Below are 22521 nucleotides of genomic sequence, written 5' to 3' on the forward strand. Positions count from 1 at the left end.
CCAATACATCAGAAGTAAGAAATCCAACAAATAATACAAAACTAGAATTAAAAGATATAATCCAAAAAATGAATATAATAAATGGACACAAAAACAAATAGTTAGTAAAAGTTATAATTTTTTAGATTTAGATTGGGTAATAGATGTATATAAAACAATACAACTATGAATAGGATACATATCCAAACAATTATTAGACAACAACATAGATACAACAAATACATCAGAATATGTAGAAAGAACACTGATAGGAACAGTAAAATTATTGTTCTCAAATTTAATCGAAGAAAGTAAAAAAGTATTAAGGTCTGATAAGAAAACAGAAGGAACATCAACAAGTACTAAAATATCACCTACAGAAATATTGAAAAAATATGAAATAGCTATAAGAGATGAATTTAGCACTATGGCAACAGAAGAAGAACAAAATAAAGAAAAAGATACAAATAGAAATTTAATATTAAAATTAGCAATATGTAATATGTGTTACATAGATCAATATACGTGCGCATTTAAAGAATACTATTATAAAGGAACATATAACATAGAAGAAAGTAATGAAATAAGAAGATTATATTTTAGAAAGTTACATGAACCATTTAGTTCAAAAATAATAAGAAGCTGGGATGAAGCAAAAATAGTAGATACCCTAGGAGCAAGAATAAAATTTCTACAACAATGGTATAGGAATATATCTGAAAAGTATAGAGAAGAATTAAAAATGAAAAAAACATTAATAAGGAATTTAGCATGTTGCAAAGATAAGACAGCACCTCAATTTAGATGTGAACAAAAATATTATAAGAAAAGAAAATGACATAAGAAATATAAGAAATACATAAAATCACAATATAAATATAAAAAACCAAGAAAAGGATATTATGTAAAAAATTATAAATACAAATGACCATATAGTAAAAAAATCCATAAAAGCATGTACTTGTTATAATTGTGGAAAGTTAGGACATTTAGCTAAAGATTGTAAAGTACCTAAAATCCCAAAAAAGAAACAAATATCAGAAATAAAAATAAAAAATGCAGAATACATGCAAATAGATTACATAGATTATGAATTAGAGGATGAAGATAGTATATATGAAATTTCAGAAAATGAAATAGATAGTGAAATAGATAGTGAATTAGAAGCAGACATAAAAATAATTACAAAAGAAGAATTCTTAAATGAAGAAGGAACTGACCAAAATGGTATCAGAGCCTATGTTATTTAAAGTTAAAGAAGTAGTAGTATTTATTTGATTAATCATGAGAAAAACATTAAAAAATAAACAAGCTTTTAGAAAAGTTATAGAATTCTAAGTAGTACTTATTCAGAATATAAAAAACTAAATAAAATAAAAGAAGACCCCATAGATTAGCTTATATAATTACTTTAATATCTAGTATAGAAGAAAAATTTATAATTAATTTAAAATTCAGAAGAATAAGCACAACAAAAAGAACAGACTATATAATCCAAAAATTATAATGTTACAACAAGTTAATCGCACTACCAAAAACTAACCCAAAAATAATTAGAACATGTTTCAATTATGGACTATTAAATACCATAAATACCTAAGAAGGAAATGAACTAACAGCAATACCAGAATTATATAAAGCATTCGCCACTTATAAGAAAATAACCAAAGGAAATCTATTTTTTATAAAGTTTTATACCATACCTGCGGAGATATTATATGACGAAATTAAACCAGTTATACAAGTTGTAAAAATAGGATTAACCAGATATATGATTATACCGAAAGATATTGTTCAACAGCCGGAGATACCTAAAGTTGAGATACCTGATTTTTATGCAAATAAACGAACTATAGGAATATCTAAAATTATTCAAGAACTAGCAAATAATTATCTCAATGGGAAACCAATTTGGAGATACTATTCCAGAGACCAATTAATGATCTATTCAAATTCAAGGGAGCTACGACAGTCAGATATGGAAGAAGTTAAATAATGGATTATGACATTGCTCAATCCAGAAAAACAACCAACTACAAGGGCGATTAAAAAGAAATTTATTTCATAAGAATTATTAACCAGATATTGCAAATTAATAGGACACAAATATCCAGACCACCAATGCTCAAAGTGCAATGGAGAAAATAATGTGATTCCAGAAGTTCAATTAGAATAAAAGAAGATAAGAACGTCAGCTGGAAGATAGCAAAAAGATAGAAAGCAACGGAGCAATAATGGAGAAATAAAGACAAAGGACAAGAAGACAAGATAATAAAAGCTAGAAAGTGACATGTATAATTTTTTGAAATTTTGATACGTAAATAATTGTATAGCTTACGAGTCTTTTTGACTTTTTTGGCAAAAACCCATGATTAGTCTAGTTTTAGGCATTAAATAGATTTTGTCTTTTTATACTCTAAGTCTTTGCTACTTTCAAAGAAGAAGACTTTTTTGTAAAAGTTAGGAATAGTATATTGTTTACGTGTATAGAAGGAATAGTAAATAGTTTACGCGTTTTTTTTTTTTTTAGGTTATAAATATGTAAACCAGGCAGCAAATCTAAGGCAAGACTTTCAAGTGTTGGAAGCAAGTCTCCTCTCTTGTAAACAAATACTTTTGAATATTTAATAAAAAAACAGATATATTTCTAAGGAAAAGCTATGGATGAACAAAGCTCAGAACTATCAAACCTACAAGAACAGGTATATTTATTTATGATTATGAAAAGCTAAATTCATAAATTTCCTGTCAATCATGATATGATAAAATAAGTTTATGTTAGTTACTATATAGTAGAATTATTCAAAGAATAATATGTTACAAAGTTTATTAGCAAAGAGGAAAAGGAGAAAAATTCCTAAGGACTATGTCATCCTAAAGGTGAAATCGGTGAGGCAAAAAGCCGTGATAGGGGAGTAACCAGCGTAGAGGCGCTGTTTAAGGGAGAAGTATCCAAACTACCATGCTAATAATGACAGAGTAACATAATTATTTAAGAATAATCTAGTATATAGTGATCTAAGATGATCATATTTTGTTATGTATATAATTGAAAGGAATGTTTTGAAAAATAAAATTTTATGAAAAATAATTACCTACTTATTTGATGAAATGATAGATAAATTCAAAATACTTGTTTTGTATGTACTTAAGGATATAGAAATAGCAGATATAAGAAAGATCATATGGGAAAAGATATTTGATAAATATATTATGACTAGGATAAATTACATACCACACCTACCTACCTACTCCTACATATACCTACATGCCAAACCTACACATCAACCATGAAAATATAGAAGAATTATTAAGATTAAAACAAACAACAGCTAACTATGAATCAAAAATCTATGCCTAAGCCAAAGACATAGATTTTATAGATCCCAATTTATCCGCCATAGATATAGATTTTATAGGTCCCAAGTTATCCGCCCCCCCCCCCCCCCCAAAATGGTATCGGAGCCATGTTATTTAAAGTTACATAGATCCAAGTCACATAGATTTTATAGATCCAAGTTACATAGATTTTGTAGATCCAAGTTATCCGCACCCCCCAAAATGGTATCGGAGCCATGTTATTTAAAGTTAAGGGAAGTAGTATTAATATTTATTTGATTAATATTTATTTAAAATGAAACAAATAGTACTTATTGAGAATATAAAAGACTAAATAAGACAAAAGAAAACCCCCATAAATTAGCTTATCTAATTAATTTAATATCTAGTATTGAAACAAAATTAATAATTTATTTAAAATCCAGAAGAATGAGACGCATACCATCTAATTATGATAAAATCAGATTTAGGTACCCACCAAAACATTATAAATATTATACAGATGAATAACGTACAAAAATCACAAAGATATAAAGAATTAAAACAAATAATAACTGAAAAACGAAAAGAATTGCAAATAAGAAAAGAAAGACTTCAATATAACATAATTGCAAGAGTAAGTAAAAAATCAATAAATTCACAAAAAGGAGAAATATCACATTTAGAATCAACAATAGATAGTCTAGAATATATGTACCAACATAATCTATACATATTTAAGTAAAATAAAATGAACAAAGAAGAATTTATAATAGATGAAAAAATATATGAAAACCATAAAGGATTAAAAATAAAAATAGTATTTTCTAATTTAGAAAGAAGATATAAGAAAATAGGTGAACATTTATATTTAATGTTAGAAAAAGAAGAATTAAAATTAGAAGATAAGGTAACACCCATGGTAAGAATAACAAAAGAAAACAAAGAAATAGATAGAAAAAATGAAATAGATAAAATAAAACAACAGACTACAGAAGAAATACGAAAAATAGAAGAAACTAAAAATAATAGGATTGCTGAATTAGAAAAAGAACTACAAATGCTAAAAGAATTATATGAAAAGAGACAAAAGAAAAAGAAGAAAAAGATAAATAACAAAAATTATTAGCTGAGATAAATCAATTCAAAGAAAAATTAGAAGAAGAAAAATAAAGAATTAGAAATAAGTAAATTAGAAAAAGATTTAGAAACTAAGAAATTAGAAATAAATACAATAGATGCTGAAGAAACAGATAATTATGATTCAGAAGATAGTAAAACATATACAGAAATTCTAGAAAATATAGAGAAATTAGAAATTAATGAAAAACAAGAAGTAATTAATAAAGAAAATGCAGAACTAATAAATACAGAAGTAAATACCCTCGATAAAAAAGATGATGGGAGTATAATATCCAATACATTAGAAGTAAGAAATCAACATATAATTACAAAGATAGATTTAAAAGATATAATCCAAAAAATGAATATAATGAATGGACACCAAAACAAATAGTTAGTAAAAGTTATAATTTTTTAGATTTAGATTGTGTAATAGATGTAGATAAAATTATACAACTATGGATAGGATACATATCAAAAAAATTATTAGACAACAACATAGATACAACAAATACATCAGAATATATAGAAAGAACACTGATAGGAATAGTAAAATTATGGTTCTCAAATTTAACCGAAGAAAGTCAAAAAGTATTAAGGTCTGATAAGAAAACAGAAGGAACATCAACACCTACTAAAATATCACCTACATAAATATTGAAAAATATGAAATAGCTATAAGAGATGAATTTAGCAGTATGACAACAAAAGAAGAAGAACAAAATAAAGAAAAAAATACAAATATAAATTTAATGTTAAAATTAGCAATATGTAATATGTGTTACATAAATGAATATACGTGCGCATTTAAGAAATACTATTATAAGGTAACATTCAATACAGAAGAAAGTAAAGAAATAAGAAGATTATACTTTAGCAAGTTACCTGAACCATTTAGTTCAAAAATAATAAAAAGTTGGGGTGAAGCAAAAATAGTAGATACCCTAAGAGCAAGTATTAAATTTCTACAACATTGGTATAGGAATATATGTGAAAAGTATAGAGAAGAATTAAAAATGAAAAAAAAACATTAATTAAGAATTTAGCATGTTGCAAAGATAAAATAGCATCCCAATTTGGATATGAAGAAAAATATTATAAAAAAAAATAAAAAGACATAAGAAATATAAAAAATGTAAGAAATCACAATACAAATATAAGAAACCAAGAAAAAGATATTATGTAAAATATTATAAATATAAAAGACCATATAGGAAAAAGAAATTTATTAAAGAATGTACTTGTTATATTTATGGAAAACTAGGACATTTAGCTAGAGATTGTAAAATGCCTAAAGACCCCAAAAAGAAACAAATATCAAAAATAACAATAGAAAATATAGAATATATACAGATAGAATACATACATTATAAATTAGAAAGTGAAGATAGTATATATGAAGTTTCGGAAAATAAGTCAGATAATGAAATTGATAGTAAAATAGATAAAAACATAGATAATGACTGAAGAAAATATGCAAAATACTCCTGTTTGTTTAACTATACATTTATTGAAAAATATTTCTTCCTTATTTAAAGTATAAAAGATTAAGCTATACTAAAGAAGATAGAAATAGAGTTGATTATTAATTGGATTATTAGAATATAAGTTACTTATACAATTAAAATCTAGGAAAATTTATGAAAAAACATCCATCTTTCCAGGACATTAGATCTAGTTACTTTTATTTACATAGAAAAAATCCAAGACAATTTAAAACAAGAAACAAGTACAGAAAATAAAAATGCTTTGTAAAAACTTACCAAAATTATAATTTTCAGATGAAAATAAAAATCCATATAGTTGAAGCAGATGCAAGCGAATATAATTATGGAGGAATACTTAAATATAGATATGAAAAAAAAAAAATAGAACATCATTGTAAAAATTATTCAGGAACATTTAATGAAACAGAAATAAAATAAAAAATAAATAGGAAAGAATTATGTTCATTATATAAATGTTTATTAGCATTTGAACCATACATCGTATATAATAAATTTATTGTGAGAACAGATAATACAAAGGTATGATGGTGGCTAACTAAGAAAATACAAAATTCAATTACAACAAAAGAGATATGGAGATTGGTATTAAATATACTAAACTTTACATTTATAATTGAAGTTATCAGTACTAACAAAAATGTTATTGCAGATTACATATCAAGACAAAGCTACACAGACTGATATAACAGAAGAGGATACATTAGAAAAGATACTCAAAACCCTAACTACACTTTCATTGAAAGTGGATAGTATGGAAAATGAGATAGAAAAGCTAAAGACTAATGAAGATAAACTGAAGTTTATAGCTATAAGTCAGCCGCATGACTATAAAGATGCTGAGCTATGTCGATCGGAAGACATCAAAAATCCAGAGCTAAAAAGAGATGTTGGGACACTCCATAAAACCCATAACGTTTATCAATCTACAATTACAGGTACAAGCAAAGGAGTTAGTGGACAAAGATAGCAGAACATGAATATGAACATGAACAAGATATTTGAAAAACCATTTGTACCTAAGACACAAAAAACCCCCTTGTTCATACCCCCACAAACTACCACATATCGAGAAAGTTTGAACCAAGATAAAGAACCCTATAACCATATAACTCGAGCATACATAAAAAATATCCACAAAATACAAACCTTTCTAAATCACAATCTCAAAGCTAAAGATATCCAAGAACCAAACACAGACTATATAACCCAAAGACTACAAGGTTACAATAAGTTAATCGCACTACCAAAAACCAACCCAAACTTAGTTAAAACTTGCTTCAGTTATGGACTACTAAATACCATATATACCCAGGACGGAAACGAACTAACAACTATACCAGAACTATATAAAGCATTTGCCACTTATAAAAAAATAACCAGAGGAAATCTATTTTTTGTAAAGTTTTATATTGCACCAACGGAGATACTATATGACGAAATTAAACCAGTTATACAAGTTGTAAAAATATGATTAACCAGAGATATGATTATATCGGAAGATATTGTTCAACAACCAGAGATACCTAAAGTTGAGATACCTGATTTTTATGCAAATAAACGAATTATAAGAATATCTACAATTGTTTAAGAATTAGCAAATAATTATCTCAATGGAAACCCTATGTGGAGCTACTTTTCAAGAGAACAATTAATGACCTATTCAAATTCAAAGGAGCTACGACAGCCAGATATGGAAGAAGCTAGACAATGGATTATGACGTTGCTCGAACCAGAGAAACAACCAACTACAAGGACAATTAAAAAGGAATTTATTTCAGAAGAGATATTGACCAGATATTGCAAGTTAATTGGACACAAATATCCAGATCATCTATGTTTGAGATGTAATGGAGAAAATAATATTATCCTAAAAGTTCAACTAGAATAAAAGAAGATAAGAACGTCAGCTGAAAGATAGCAAAAAGATAAAAAATAACGGAGCAATAATAGAAAAATAAAGAAAAAAGACAAAGAGACAAGATATTTAAATTACGAAACCGACATGTGAATAAATTACATAACTTGCTTGACTTTCCTTTATGTAAAGATACTGTATAGCCATCATTATTGACTTTTTTTTCGCAAAAGTGTCACTATTGTATAACTTTAATAGTTTTGTCCTTTAGGATTAGAATTTTATTATGTAGAAGACTTTTGTAAAGATAATTTAAGTCTTTTCTTGTAAAGCTTACAGGTGTAAAGTTAAGAAAAGTAGTTTACGAGTTTTAAGAGATTATAAATATGTAAGTCATTCGGCAAAGTTAAGGCAAGATATATTTTTTGAATATATAATAAAAACAGATATATTTCTAAAGAAAAGTTATGGATGAACAAAACTCAGAACTATCAAACCTATAAGAACAGGTATATTTATTTACAATTATGAATAGTTAAATTCATAAATTCTTGACAATCATGATATGATAAAGTAAGTTCATGTTAGTTACTATATAATAGAATTATTCGAAGAATAATATATTACAAAGTTTATTAGCAAAGAGGAAAAGGAGAAAAATCCCTAAGGACTATGCCATTCTAAAGGTGAAACCGGTGAGGCAAGAAGCCGTGATAGGGGAGTAACTAGTGTTGAGGCACTGTTTAAGGGAGAAGTATCCTGACTACCATGCTAATAGTGACAGAGTAACATAATTATTTAAGAATAGTCTAGTACATAGTAATCTAAGATAACCATATTTTGTTATGTATATGATTGAAAGGAATATTTTTGCAAATAACGTCATATGAAATAAAATGACTACCTACTTATCTGATGGAGTGATAGATAAATTTAAAATACTTGTTTTGCATGTCCTTAAGGATATAGAAATAGTAGATATAAGAACGATCATATGGGAAAAGATACAACAACAACAACAAACCCAGTGTATTCCCACTTAGTGAGGTCTGGGGGGGGGGTAAGATGTACGCAGTCCATACCTCTACCTCTGATGAAGTAGAAAGGCTGTTTCCGAAAGACCCCCGGCTCGGATAAATTATATACCCCACCTACCTATTTACTCCTGCATATATCTACATGTCAAACCTACACATCAATCATGATAAATTACGTATAACTAGAATATTGGAGAATAGATATGCAAAACATAAAGTTAATAGAAAGATTAATGAAAACAAATTTAAAAGAATATATGCAAACCAAAGATATAAAATATATAGAATAGCTTAATGAGAATATAGAAGGATTATTAAGATTAAGACAAACAACTAGTAAATATTATGCCAAAGCATTTAATCAAACATGAAATCAATATATCATAGAAATAAATTAATCATAGAGATAAAGTCAAGTATAAAATGTTTAGAGAAGTTAAGAAATATCCACTGCACAAAAAGTTATCTGCACGGAATATACAGAATACACAACAATTACACACATAATAATAAATTATCTAAGTTAGACTAACCAATGCCTACATCTAAGTTACCCCCATCTACAGTTAATCTTGACTTACCCAAACTAAGAATTAGAAAAATTAAGCTAACTACGTATCAAAAATCTATCCCAACACATAGACATAGATTTTATAGATCCAAGTTACATAGATTTTATAGATCCAAGTTATCCGCATCCCCCAAAATAATATCAGAGCCATGTTATTTAAAGTTAAGGGGAGTAGTATTAATATTTATTTGATTAATATTTATTTGGTTAATATGAAAATCACAAAGGATTAAAATTAAGAATAGTATTTTCTAATCTAGGAAGACGATATAAGAAAATAGGTGAACATTTATATTTAATGTTAGAAAAAGAAGAACTAAATTAGAGGATAAGTTAATAGCTATAGTACGAATAGCAAAAGAAAACGAAGAAATAGACAGAAAAAAAGGAAATGGATAAAATAAAACAGCAAACTACAGAAAAAATACGAAAAATAGAAGAAATTAAAAATAATAGGATTACTGAATTAGAAAAAGAACTACAAATGCTAAAAGATCCGTATGAGAAAATACAGAAAGAAAAAGAAGAAAAAAATAAAGAACAAAATTATTAACTGAGATAAATCAATTCAAAGAAAAATTAGAAGAAAAAAAAAAAGAATTAGAAATAAGTGAATTAGAAAAAGATTTAGAAACTAAGAAATTAGAAATAAATACAATAGACGCTGAAGAAACAGATAATTATGATTTAGAAGATAGTGAAACATATACAGAAATTCTAAAAAATATAGAGAAATTAGAAATTAATGAAAAATAAGAAATAATTAATAAAGAAAATCCTGAATTAATAAATACAGAAAGAAATACCCTGGATAAAAAAAGATGATGAAAGTATAATACCCAATACATCAAAAGTAAAAAATCCAACATATAATTACAAAGATAGATTTAAAAGATATAATCCAAAAAATGAATATAATGAATGGACACCAAAACAAATAGTTAGTAAAAGTTATAATTTTTTAGATTTAGACTGTGTAATAAATGTAGCTAAAACAATACAACTATGGATATGATACATAACAAAACAATTATTAGACAACAACATAGATACAACAAACACACCAAAATATATAGAAAGAACACTGATAGGAACAGTAAAATTATGGTTCTCAAATTTAACCGAAGAAAGTAAAAAAGTATTAAGGTCTGATAAGAAAACAGAAGGAACATCAACACCTACTAAAATATCACCTACAGAAATATTGAAAAAATATGGAATATCTATAAGAGATAAATTTTAGCAGTATGACAACAGAAGAAGAAGAACAAAATAAAGAAAAAGATACTAATATAAATTTAATGTTAAAATTAGCAATATGTAATATGTGTTACATAGATGAATATACGTGCGCATTTAAAGAATGCTATTATAAGGGAACATATAATATAGAAAAAAAAAAAGAAATAAAAAGATTATATTTTAGCAAGTTACCTGAACCATTTAGTTCAAAAATAATAAAGAGTTGGGATGATGAAAAAAAAGTAGATACCCTAGGAGTAAGAATAAAATTTCTACAATAATGATATAGGAATATATGTGAAAAATACAGAGAAAAAATAAAAATGAAAAAAAACATTAATAAGGAATTTAGCATGTTGCAAAGATAAAATAGCACCCCAATTTGGATGTGAAGAAAAATATTATAAGAAAAGAAAAAGTCATAAGAAATATAAGAAATATAAGAAATCACAATATAAATATAAAAAACCAAGAAAAAGATATTATGTAACTATATATTGTAAAAATATTATGTTTTGTTTTGATATCTCTGCGTGCCAGTACTTTTGTGCTGACCCCCTCCCCTCTCAAACCTCACAAGTTTAGAGGCCCAGTCTAGGGTTCAAGAGAATCAGTCGATCATTCAGACAGAGTTGCAGAGACAAGTGGTGAGCCTTCTATGTTTCGGAAGGTCTTATGTCCTGCAGTCCTTTTATCTTATATTCAGTTTTGGGGGTCTACTGGGGGCCTTGTCCCAGTTTATATACGGTCACTTGACTCAATTATTTGTTAGAGATTTTTGCAGACAGTTGTTTAGAGGTTAATTGATGTTGAGGGAACCTTATCTCCCCGTTATTGTTTCTTTTCATATTTATGACCATGTTTTCGAATTATTGTGTTTTTCCGTATTACTTTGATCATATGAATTAGGTGCATGATTACCAGACAGTTAGGGGTGTTTCGGGCCTCCATGGTTCGAAATGCTCGTCACGACCAGGCCCTAGTTCGGGTCACGACTAGCTTGGTATCAAACCACGATTCATGGTTCCAGGGTATCTGCAAAATCACATCAAGTAGAGTCTTGTTTATGGGTGTGTAGCGCGTCACACTTATAAGCAGGAGGCTGCTAGGCGTTTAGGAAATATTTACCTTCTTTGTGATTTAGTTCGTGCTTCAGAGTCTGAACTATCCCCTAATCAATGATCACTTATTTTTCAGAAACACAGTTATGCCTCTACGTCGTATCATCGATCAGAATGCTTAGGCAGATGAGGTCCATCCCACCCATGGGATACGGACCCGTACTAGGGCTCACACTCCAGAATTTGTCCCTACTCCAGGAGTCCCTCCAATCTCGACTAGTCCACCTCAGGTTTCGCGGACTAATGCCAACCGTCCCCCAACTGCTCAGGGAGATATTTCAAATGCAGAATTCAGACAGTCCATTCATATGCTGACACAGTTGGTAGCTAACCAGGTTCAACGATAGGAAGATGTTGGGTCTGCATCTGTTACATCTGAGGCTACTAGAGTCAGGAATTTCATGAAGATGAACCCACCTAAGTTCACTGGCACCAAGGTGGAGGAAGATCCACAGGAGTTCATAGATGAAATGGAAAAGATCTTTAAGGTGATGCATGTGGATGAGGTTGAAGGGGTGGAGCTAGCAACCTATCACCTCAAGGATGTTCCGAGTCAGTGGTATGCCGACTAGGAAGATGAAAAAGGTGAAAGTGTTGAGCCCACAGTTTGGGGTAAATTTGTGGAAGCTTTCCTTAATCGATTCTTTCCTCTGGAGTTGAGGGAGACCAAAGTGAAAGAGTTTATGAACCTGAAGCAGGGCAGTATAAGTGTCTAGGAGTACACTTTGAAGTTTAATAAACTAGCCCGCTATGCACCAGAGTTGACTAGTAACATGAGAGCTCGGATGAGGAAATTTGCATCTAGCCTTGCTGATAACCTGGTACTTGAGTGCCAGGGGGCTATGTTGAATAAGGAGTTAGACTTTGCTCGACTGACCGTACATATGCAGTAGGTGGAAGAGAAGAAGAAAAAGATTGCTGAATCTAGAGAGAAAGACAGACAGGCTAAGAAAGCTAGATCTGCAGACCAGCACCAGAGTCAGCCGTAGAGTGGCAACTGGGGTAATAAATGGTCGAAAAAGAAGAAGTTTTGGAATAATGCACATTTAGCAGCCAGCGCCCCAGCACCCAGACCACCGATAGACAGACAAACTCAGAGTTTTCAGACTCCTCATGGGTCCAAAACTCTAGGTACACAGTCTCAGGGCAGTGTGGCCCAGCAATGTAGTATTCCCGCGCGGCGTGAGGTTTACGGAAGGAATCATCTAGGAAAGTGTTGGTTTGAGGAAAGAAACTGTTATACTTGTGGCAAAGTGGGTCACCTTTAGAGAGAGGAGTAAATATGGGGGAGGGGGAGGAGGGATTGTCCTTCTACTTAAGTAAATATGGGGGGAGGGGCTAAGTCCTAAGCTGCCTCCACAGCTCCTTTTCCTAAGGGTTCCCCTTCAGCTGCCAAAAGCGGTTTCAATCGGTTATATTCTTTGACTAACCGCCAGGAGGAGAAATGTAACGCCCCGCAATTCGGGCTACAATATAGACCATGATTTCGATGCGTTGCTAATCCCGAAGCCATAAAATCCTATGCCAATACGGCATGTTAATTATTGTGTAGCATGTGAATCCGCTTAAGCTTGAATTTAGACCATAGAGGTTCTTCAACTCAAGGACGAGTTGGAACTATTTCGATCGACTAAGTTGTAGTAGACGTTGTAAAGTGTGTCATCTTTCTTCGACTATAACTCTCTGTATATGTCAAATTAGGGAACCTACTATGTTTGAAATGATAGGTATTCGAGTTAGCTTTCCAACGATACCAATTTGACTAAAATCCGACACCCGAGCAAGAAGTTATGACCTTTCAAAGTGATAAGCGACGCCTAACCAATCGCCCATGGCCACTGGAAAGCATAAGCGATAGCCTAGGCGGCGCCTATGTTAACATAGGCGATAGCCTAGGCGGCGCCTATGTAAACATAGGCGATATCCTAGGCGACGCCTATGTGAAGATAGGCAATGGGATGGGCGGCGCCTATTTAAGGAATTCTGGTGATTTAAACACTCCGTGTTGAGGACAAAGTGGTCCTTTTCCACCCTTACTTAGCCCTAAAACACGAGATTTAGTTCCAAAGACCCCAAAATACATATTCTTTCATCAAAAGTGCTCAAGATTCTCCTTAGGGTTTCAAAAATAAAAACCTAAATAGTTCAAGATTTGACCGTAGGTTTTCAAAGATAATTGCATATTTGGAATCAACAATCCGCAAGCTTCAAGAAACACCTATTATTCTTTGAAATAGAGGTACGTAATATCATGGGTGTAGTCTTTATGAACACATAAGGGGAACAGCATGCGTATTATCCTAGAACCAGGCTTCTAATAGAAAAGAAACCGGATCACAGCTTGCAGCATTGCCATATTTAGAAGTGCTCTACTTTCGATGCACGCCAGTAAGCTTCCCAATTGCTGCCTTCTGATGGAAAGAAACAATCAATTTCGAGCATTACAAAAGCTGATTTTTGGCATAGCTGCTGGCTGTCAATTTATCTTCAAGTGCAATCAAAGGGGAAGGAGGGTGGGAAGGAAAATGGGTGGGGCAATAAAGGCAGGTAAAACAAGAGGGTTAACACAACAAATTAACAAACCAGTGCTGCTAGGTCCACTCCACTAACATTTTACAGGCATCATCTCTTCCCATGGTCATTAAGTAGACACTAGCATCTATAGGTTTTTTTCTGGCCAAGAGCTATTACAATTAGTCCGCGTTCATCTGGACTAGGTAGAGGGACATATAGAAGTCTCCCAGGTTCGAAGAATGGCTCGGTCCATGACTTCAGGCCTATAAATATGATAGTAAGAACAAGAACTAAAAAAGGATGTGAATCATTTACTTTCAATCTTCAACCACAGACACAATTAACCAGAAGAACGAAAAATACCTATTTGTGGCACCAATCACATAAACACCTTTCCTCTGATAAGCACCGTCTAGTTCTATAAGTAGCTGCAATAATTACAGAAGTTTCACATTTGCAAAGGTTAAGAATAAAATGTCAGCTTTTGTCAAGACCATATGACCAATCATAGAAACCTGATTCAAAATCCTTTCAATGACCCAACCTCCTTCCTTGCCACGCTTAGTTGTCAATGCATCCATCTGTAAGAATATGAAAAAATAAAAACAGCTGTAAAAGAGCAGGGAAAAGAAGGTTGGCAAACATGTGTTTTTCACAATAGTTACATTTTCTTTTTCTATAATTATTTTTTAGTGTGTGTAATAAAACCATCACCACAAAACTTCACACTAGTATCTGAACACTGTATTATGCATCAAACTTTGTGGAAAGCATCTTATAAGTGAAATAGAAATAAGAAAGTTTCCATTTTTGTCGCATTCTATTATTAATCTGGGTGCTGAAGCAACACTGCAAAACATTCTCTCATATCTGAACACTGTACTATGTATTAGACTTTGTAGCAGGAAACTTTCAGGTGCACGTAAATTTACCAAGGAAATAAAAATGAGTAAAAGCTTCTGCAGTACTTTTGAAGGTGGATGGACTCATAATATGAAAAGAGGAGGGCTATTAGATAGAACTAAGTGTGTTTAGGTTGGAAAGAGTGACAAGCACGTCATCGAAGAATAGAATGCACAGAGCACATGTCCTGGCACGGGTAAATAATGTCCTATTAGCTAACTCACTTTCACCAACATACTTGTTCAAAATTTCAGGTCCCTGGATGGAGATTAGTAAATGAGAAAACATGTCATGCCTCAGTCGTGCAAAACATTAGGAAAGGCAATATTAGGAGAATAAAAATTTGCAGGAACCTTAATGTGTGTAAAATGTGCTCCATCTTCATCAGCAACAGCCTTGGCAATTAATGTTTTACCACATCCTGGAGGACCATAAAGCAAGAATCCTATTTCCAAATCCACTCCAAAACCCTGAAATATGAAATAAACTTTTAGACATCTTATACTAGTTGTACGCATGAGAAAAAATAAACAAACAATTTGAGGTTAAGGCGCTAGAAAGCCAGCACATAACTAGTCCTAACTTGGACTTTTGCAATCATCAACTGATAGTTTACTAAACTTGTAACATGAAGGATGCTTTCTAAAGGTTTAGTTAACCCTCCCAACCTAGTAGCAGTGTTCCCAACGGACCTAAGTCCCCTTGGACACTTGCAACTCCAGTTGTGACAAAGTTGGATGCATTGGTAGGACCAAGGACACAATTATATAATTAAGAGAGAGTAAAAGTGATCACAGCAAAAAGAACAGAGTCTTCCTGCACATTAAGATATCAGGAGGGTGGAGAAGATGATGGAAACCTCTTCACTACTCAAAAAAGATTTGTAATAGTACAACTCTAGTATTCCATGGCATAGAGAAGTTCAATAGAAATGGAAACAAAATTTTTCCTTAACATTGATGATTTAAAGATCCTCTGGAACGGAATAAGCCCAAAGAAGAAAGATGGACAAAATAAATAAATAAAAGTACCCAACAAGAGATAAAGTGAAAGGAAAAAATGTAACATAAGGATGTCTTAAATACGATATTTATATCGGAATATTCAATATAATTTAAGAGACTTACTAACCATGTAATCTTTAGGATTCTTTATACGCCTGACAATGTAACGATCAAAGTCATATCTTAATGAATGAAGGCCTCCAACATCTTCCCACTTTACATTTGGGATAGCAGAGAAACCTTCTCCTCTAAATGAGGATTGAACCAATTTAGCTGCTTCCTGCATATTATCAAATGATTATTAGCAGGCTATATGAAACAGCTTGTTTCAGATTTTACATAGAAGAAAATCCCATATACAGAAAGAGAGTGTCAGACACTAGATCACTAAAAAATATTAAAGTTATATTAAACACGACAAATGTGGATTGAGTTGAGATATAGGAAGGCATTATTGAACCTCTTTGGAAATCTTATTGATTTTACTTCATGAAAGATATTATGTACATATTATTTGTGTATTTTGTTATGCCTTGTATTTTCTAACACTTTTTCCAGGGGTGTTAAAGTAGTGGGTCGAGGATCTTACTGGTTATATTTATATAGCTCACTCCTTACTTGCGTACCTGCAAATATGGTTGCAAAGAGAAAGGTTCGTGGCTGACTGTCTTTTCGTGTGGATTCTGTCGCTGAGGTGAACCTTCGCATTGTTCGTGAAGGCTGTCATTCATCTTTCATTATTTTTAGCTTATATCTCCTTTCGTTGGGTTTGCATGGCCAATAGTTGAATTCATGTAATTCTGTTTAGATGCTCCATGAACTCAGTGTGGGACTTGGGTTAGAGATTTGTTATCTAAACTATTGTCGTTTTCATAAATCGCTATGCAGTATCTTGTTGGATAATTATCTTGCGTTAATGATCATTTCATGCACATAGTGTTGTGTATGTTTTTATCTCAGCGTAGGTAGATTAGACTAGATATGGTGAATGGATAGAAAATTGGTTCTCTCGGCAAGCAGTATTGTCGGGAGCCTGTCACACCTAGGGGTTATTTTGGGATGTGACAGACAGATTTTGAAATTATCCCTCTTTTCATTGAGAAAGAAAACATTTATAAATAGCAAATATTGACCAAGAGGAAAAGCTGAAAAGGATTGAAGGTATGCCATCTTTTAAATTTGTTTTATCTTTTACTTGTAGAAATCAAAATCTCAATTTTCCCCAAAATTTGTCAATGGACTCTAGTCAAAGTATCCAATGTGGGTTGACCGAATGCCACACGAATCCTGCACCCTTCTCATGTCGACACGGGTTCAGCAGCAACAAAGAAGAGTCTGCACAACATGCATTACCTGCTACTTCCATAAAAAAGTTCCAGGGTAACTCCATAAACCAGAGACTCAGAAAATGGGAAGAAATCAACCAACCTTTTTGTGCCTTAGTTGGAATTTGAACCCTGGTCATGACTGCTGGGTTATAACCTTGATCGCTGTACTCGTAAATTGTTTAATTCTCTTAACACATATAGATTTCATATGATAATGCTCTTAAAGGATGATGTGTGCCGTCCTCTGTACACTACCAAACTTGATCTTGAATTTTTTAGTCTAAAAGAACGGTGCAATCACCCTTCAAGAACATTACCATGTGAAGCTTATAAACATTAGGAGACTTTAAAACACGGGTAACGCAATTTTTGATAGATATTAAACTATGAAACTCAAAACAACCACTACACTTATGAGAGAGCAGAAAAGGTGATTTTTGACCATGCATGTAAATGAAAAACCATGATTTATCTGTAGTTTCAATGACAGGATATAAAATATCAAATGCCAATTACATACAACAATTTAGGGTCACAAATCGCAACCTTTAGGTAAATCAAAATTCTCTGCATCATACCTCAAAATCAGCCATATTAATGCTGAGATTTTCCATCTCTTCACGTGACCATGGCTTTCTCCACCATTCTTCGGCATCTTCACCATCTGCCAATTCTCCTAAAAGCTCAAGCTTCCTCACGTCTATTATCCTTTTCATTGCCAGGTTACCTTCCTTGTTAGTTAGAGTAGCCAAGTCAGCTCCGACAAATCCTGGGGTTGAGCTAGCTATCTTCATGACATCAAATGCATCTTCAACTCTTAGGTTACGTGTAAGCACAGACAAAATTTGCGCCCTTGCATTTTCATCAGGAATACCCAAGGCAATTTCACGGTCAAATCGTCCAGGCCTCCTCAATGTTGGGTCAATAGCATCAGGTCTATTTGTGGCCCCAATTACTAGGACATAGCTAGGTCCACGATTAGATCCTTCTGATTTTGCTTCACTATTTCTTTTATCAGAAGGTAAAGCACTTTCCTCTGCATCATTAGGTTTTACAACTCTATGTGACTCATCCATGCACGTCAACAGCTGTGTTACAATGTGCTGCTCCATTTATTTCTGTAAATTTTCTATTTTGGAAGCAATTGCATCAATCTCATCGATAAATACAATAGAAGGTGCCGTTCGGTATGCCTTCGAGAACAGTTCCCTTATGTTCTCTTCTGATGCGCCTGAAATTGAGAACTACCCAATTAAAATACCCTTAGGTTGACAGCAATAAGAAAACGCACACCCACTCCTCAGAACACTCAACAAGACTGTCATAATACTGAATGATGCACCATGATTGCTGTTAAAATAGCAGGCTTACGGATCCCCACGAATGTACTCCAAAGTGGACATTGGGAGCATATTCATTTTCTAAGGGGTAACACACTTCAAATATGCCCAGCGTAAATAGTAACAACAACAACAACATGCCCAGTGTAATCTCACAAAGTGGCGTAGAGTAGGTGCACACAGACCTTACCCCTACCCTAGAGGTAGAGAGGTTGTTACCGATAGACCCTCGGTTCGATGATACACAGACAAAAGCTAATAGATGATAGTAACGTGAAACAAAATCAAATATCAAACAATTTGACCAATTCTATGATAATTTATGCTAGCAAACATACAAAGTAATGACGCGAACAATCAAATAGAACAAAGAATCAGTTTCACCTGAAACTCCAGAGACCAACTCAATAGCTGAAAGTTTGTAAAATGGAACACGAGTCTCATCAGCATGAGCTAGCTTTGTTTTGCGACAGCCAGGCGGACCGTGGAAGAGTATCCTAACTCCAAGATGCTTAGTCAACTGAGGATGATACAATGGAACAATTACCTCCACTTTCAATTCCTCCAGTACTCCATCCATTCCTCCTAAATCCTTAAACCTTGGACCATCAACACTCCCATCATTACCCCCAAACCTTTCCCCCTCTCTAACCCCTCCTTCTAAATCCCTAGTCACTCCGTTTCTTCTTCCTCCTCCTTTTGACAACATATCAATCTTCTTCCTCTTTTCATTAGTATTTTTGTGAACAACCTTGTACTCAATTTTTTTCGATTTTTGACGAACTACTATTCGCCTGTTGATTGTACGTATGTCGAAGCATCGACTTCATTAAATCAGGTTTTTCTTCCAATTTCTCTCCATAAATAGCATCGGAAGACGAAGTATATGCTTCTTCATCTTCATCATCGCTTTCGGAAGTAGTAGCAAGAGTCGTCGACGATGAGCCCTCCCCTTCCTGCTTCTCTTTCTGGCTATTCATTATGTGTTTCTTAAGCAAACGCTACTCGATGTCTTCTCTTTTAGTTTCTTTTTCGGAGGCGTTGCTTGTTCTGTTTCAGTTCGGAGCTGGAGAACTTCCTGGACGCGTTTCGTAAATGGCTGTCACTTTTCATGCGAAGGACGATGAAAGTGGCCTCCTTCATCCGCCGCCGCTGCGTCCTCCCCTTTCCATCGCTACAGTTTACGATTTGGCTAATGGAGGTTTAGTTCTTTCTTTGGGGTTTTAAGTCCCTGCTGAAACTCCACATCAACAAAAATGGACCAAAACCTGTTTTAGATTAGTAACTTTTATTTCTCATGTTTTCAGCTTTTTTCAATTTATTCTTTTTTTTTTATGTAAAAAGAAAAAAAGGAAAATGATCAAATTTAAGTCTCTAGTTTAGAAAATTCGTTAAAAAATTTTACTCTCTCCTTTTCAAATTATGTGTCCTATTTGACCGGATACGATATTTCCAAAAAAAAGTATTGACTGTGTTAAAGTTACAAAATTACTCTTTTCAAAAAATAAATAATAGTATTTAAAATCAAGTGGGATCACTTTTAATTGAAAAAACAAATAAAAAAGGAGAATAGTATTTAAAATCAAGTGAGACCACCAAGGATAAAATTGTAATTGTGTTTTTAAAAACCTACCAAATAAGAAAAGACGATATTCTTTTTGAAACAGCCCAAAAAGAAAATAGTGACACATAATTTGAGACAAAGGAATTATTATATTTTGAGGTCAAATTTAGGCTTTTTGTCATACTATAGGGTCAGATTTATCTAATGTTTTGGAAAATTGGCTAAATATACCCTTAATCATGCTTTGAGATCAAATTTATCTTCGATATCATACATTAGGAACAAACCTATTCTCGTTGTTAAGAAACTTTTTACACGTACTTTCCTTTAATAGAAAGGCTCAAATCAACGTTTTATATGCTCAATTTTAAAAAATAAAAACATTCTAATCTAACTTGTCCAATTCAACTCGAGCCACAAAATAAATACAGCTCCCTCTCAATTTTGTTGGTCAAATTCTTTCAATGAGAAAACATACTTCTCTTTCAACATGTAGCACTGGCAGGGTATTTATAAATGAACCAAAAGTAAACTGAACAACCTACCAGTGCTACACGTTGAAACAGAAGTGTATTTGTTCATTGAAAATATTTGTAACATCTCACATTCAGTTACACAAATTAAAAACTCCATCAGTTACAATTTCTCTGTCTTCATCAGTTACACATTAAAAACTCCATCAGTTACAATCTATCTGTCTTCCACAGTTACACACATTAAAAAAAAGCCACTTTCTCCAGCAATTTTACAAACTATTTCATCATCCAGCAATCCCAGTTCTCTTGTCAAACTCAGCTCTCAAGAATCTAAGGGAATTGATTCAAGAAAACAAGTCTAATCCCTTCTCCAGATCTCAAGATCTTCAAACATTTTGAGGTAAGTAGAATCATTCGTTACTCTTGTTTCTAGACGTTTTACTGTTATATAATTCAAAAATCAAATTGCTCCCAACTATTTAGCATTAATGAAATCTCTACAGCCTTATCTATGAAATTTAAATTGTTAAAGTAAGTAGTTGGAATGTGTTCAGATAACTCTATCTCACATTCTTTCCAAAATTTTGTGAATTCTTATACTGTGAAAGATTACAATTTTAAAGTCAAGTGATTACACCTAAGAGCACCCTATTCTTTAAACGAAGTGAGGTCTCAACAAAAGATCGAATTACATAATCTGTTGATCAAAGGTGACCTCTTCTAGTTATTATTGAATTTCTAAATCTACTCTTTCTTTGACTTCATTGCCAGATTGTATATCCATCTATAATGTGGTTTCTGTACACGGTTCACTTTCAAGCAGTCCTTATCTGATACACCAGTGTTGCAGCCTTGTAGCTGCAATATGCTTCTTTACTTTCTTTTTCAACTGCATAATCACAAAACAAGAACCAACGCAGACTACTTATTCTCTCGCTGACTGTTACATCGCTAATTCAAACATATCCTACTATATTATTAAGTAAATATATTACACAGTATGTAAGAGTAGCATCCTCTTCAAGATATTCCCTTTAAACCGTTCAAGGCAGCTTGTCGTTTTGCCACTACTCATTCTCTATAAACACAAATTACAATTTCTCGGTAAAATTTGGAACAGTGAAAATAACCAGCCTGTAAATTAATCTTTTTCCTCGCCATATGATGACATACACCACCATCACAAACACTCAGCTAACTACTTCACCTTTGCTAGATTTATTCTTAGCCCAAAAGTATGTCCGTTAGAATTTATTTTGTCATTTTCCAATATTTATATGTATCCCAACCAGGCCAATATTCTTCTCCACACATGCCCTATAACATAATAGAAAAAAAAAAGAAAGAAAGAACTGATGATCAACAGATTCAGTACCTATGCCGCAAAATACACAATCAAGTTGTAAATTTATCCAAAATCTCTGAAGTCTCTCCGTTGTAGCTAGTCTCTTCCATTCTTACCAACCAAACAATTAAGTGGTACATTCATTTTGTAATCTTTAGCATAAACTTCTTGGAGTTCTTAAAATAAAGTATATAAAATTTTAAATAGTTTTGATAAGACATCATAACTGGAAACTCCAACTTTTAGCTATAAATTCCAAACCTCATCTAGAACACTTCAAGTTGTTCATTAATT

General features: G+C 32.2%; 1 protein-coding gene and 2 pseudogenes across 1 annotated transcript; 2 read left to right on the top strand and 1 right to left on the bottom strand.

Annotated features, from left to right (window-relative positions):
• The first annotated feature begins 1468 nt into the window (after positions 1 to 1468).
• Positions 1469 to 2155, top strand: LOC124897830 (annotated as a pseudogene).
• Positions 2156 to 2501: 346 nt separating this feature from the next.
• Positions 2502 to 8246, top strand: LOC124897831. The gene is made up of 2 exons (XM_047411420.1): positions 2502 to 2681; positions 6577 to 8246. The coding sequence occupies exons 1-2, from the start codon at positions 2640 to 2642 to the stop codon at positions 6892 to 6894; spliced, it is 360 nt and encodes a 119-aa protein (XP_047267376.1). The 5' UTR covers positions 2502 to 2639; the 3' UTR covers positions 6895 to 8246.
• A 5716-nt stretch (positions 8247 to 13962) lies between these two features.
• Positions 13963 to 22043, bottom strand: LOC107846821 (annotated as a pseudogene).
• Positions 22044 to 22521: the final 478 nt, after the last annotated feature.

The sequence above is a fragment of the Capsicum annuum genome, chromosome 4 (assembly GCF_002878395.1).
Source record: "Capsicum annuum cultivar UCD-10X-F1 chromosome 4, UCD10Xv1.1, whole genome shotgun sequence".
Classification (NCBI taxonomy): domain Eukaryota; kingdom Viridiplantae; phylum Streptophyta; class Magnoliopsida; order Solanales; family Solanaceae; genus Capsicum; species Capsicum annuum.

Excerpts from the sequence above, each read along its gene's own strand:
- LOC124897831 (XM_047411420.1), top strand. The coding sequence starts at position 2,640 with ATGGATGAACAAAGCTCAGAACTATCAAACCTACAAGAACAG. Across the intron at positions 2,682-6,576 it reads TATCAAACCTACAAGAACAG|ATTACATATCAAGACAAAGC; the intron begins GTATATTTATTT and ends ATGTTATTGCAG.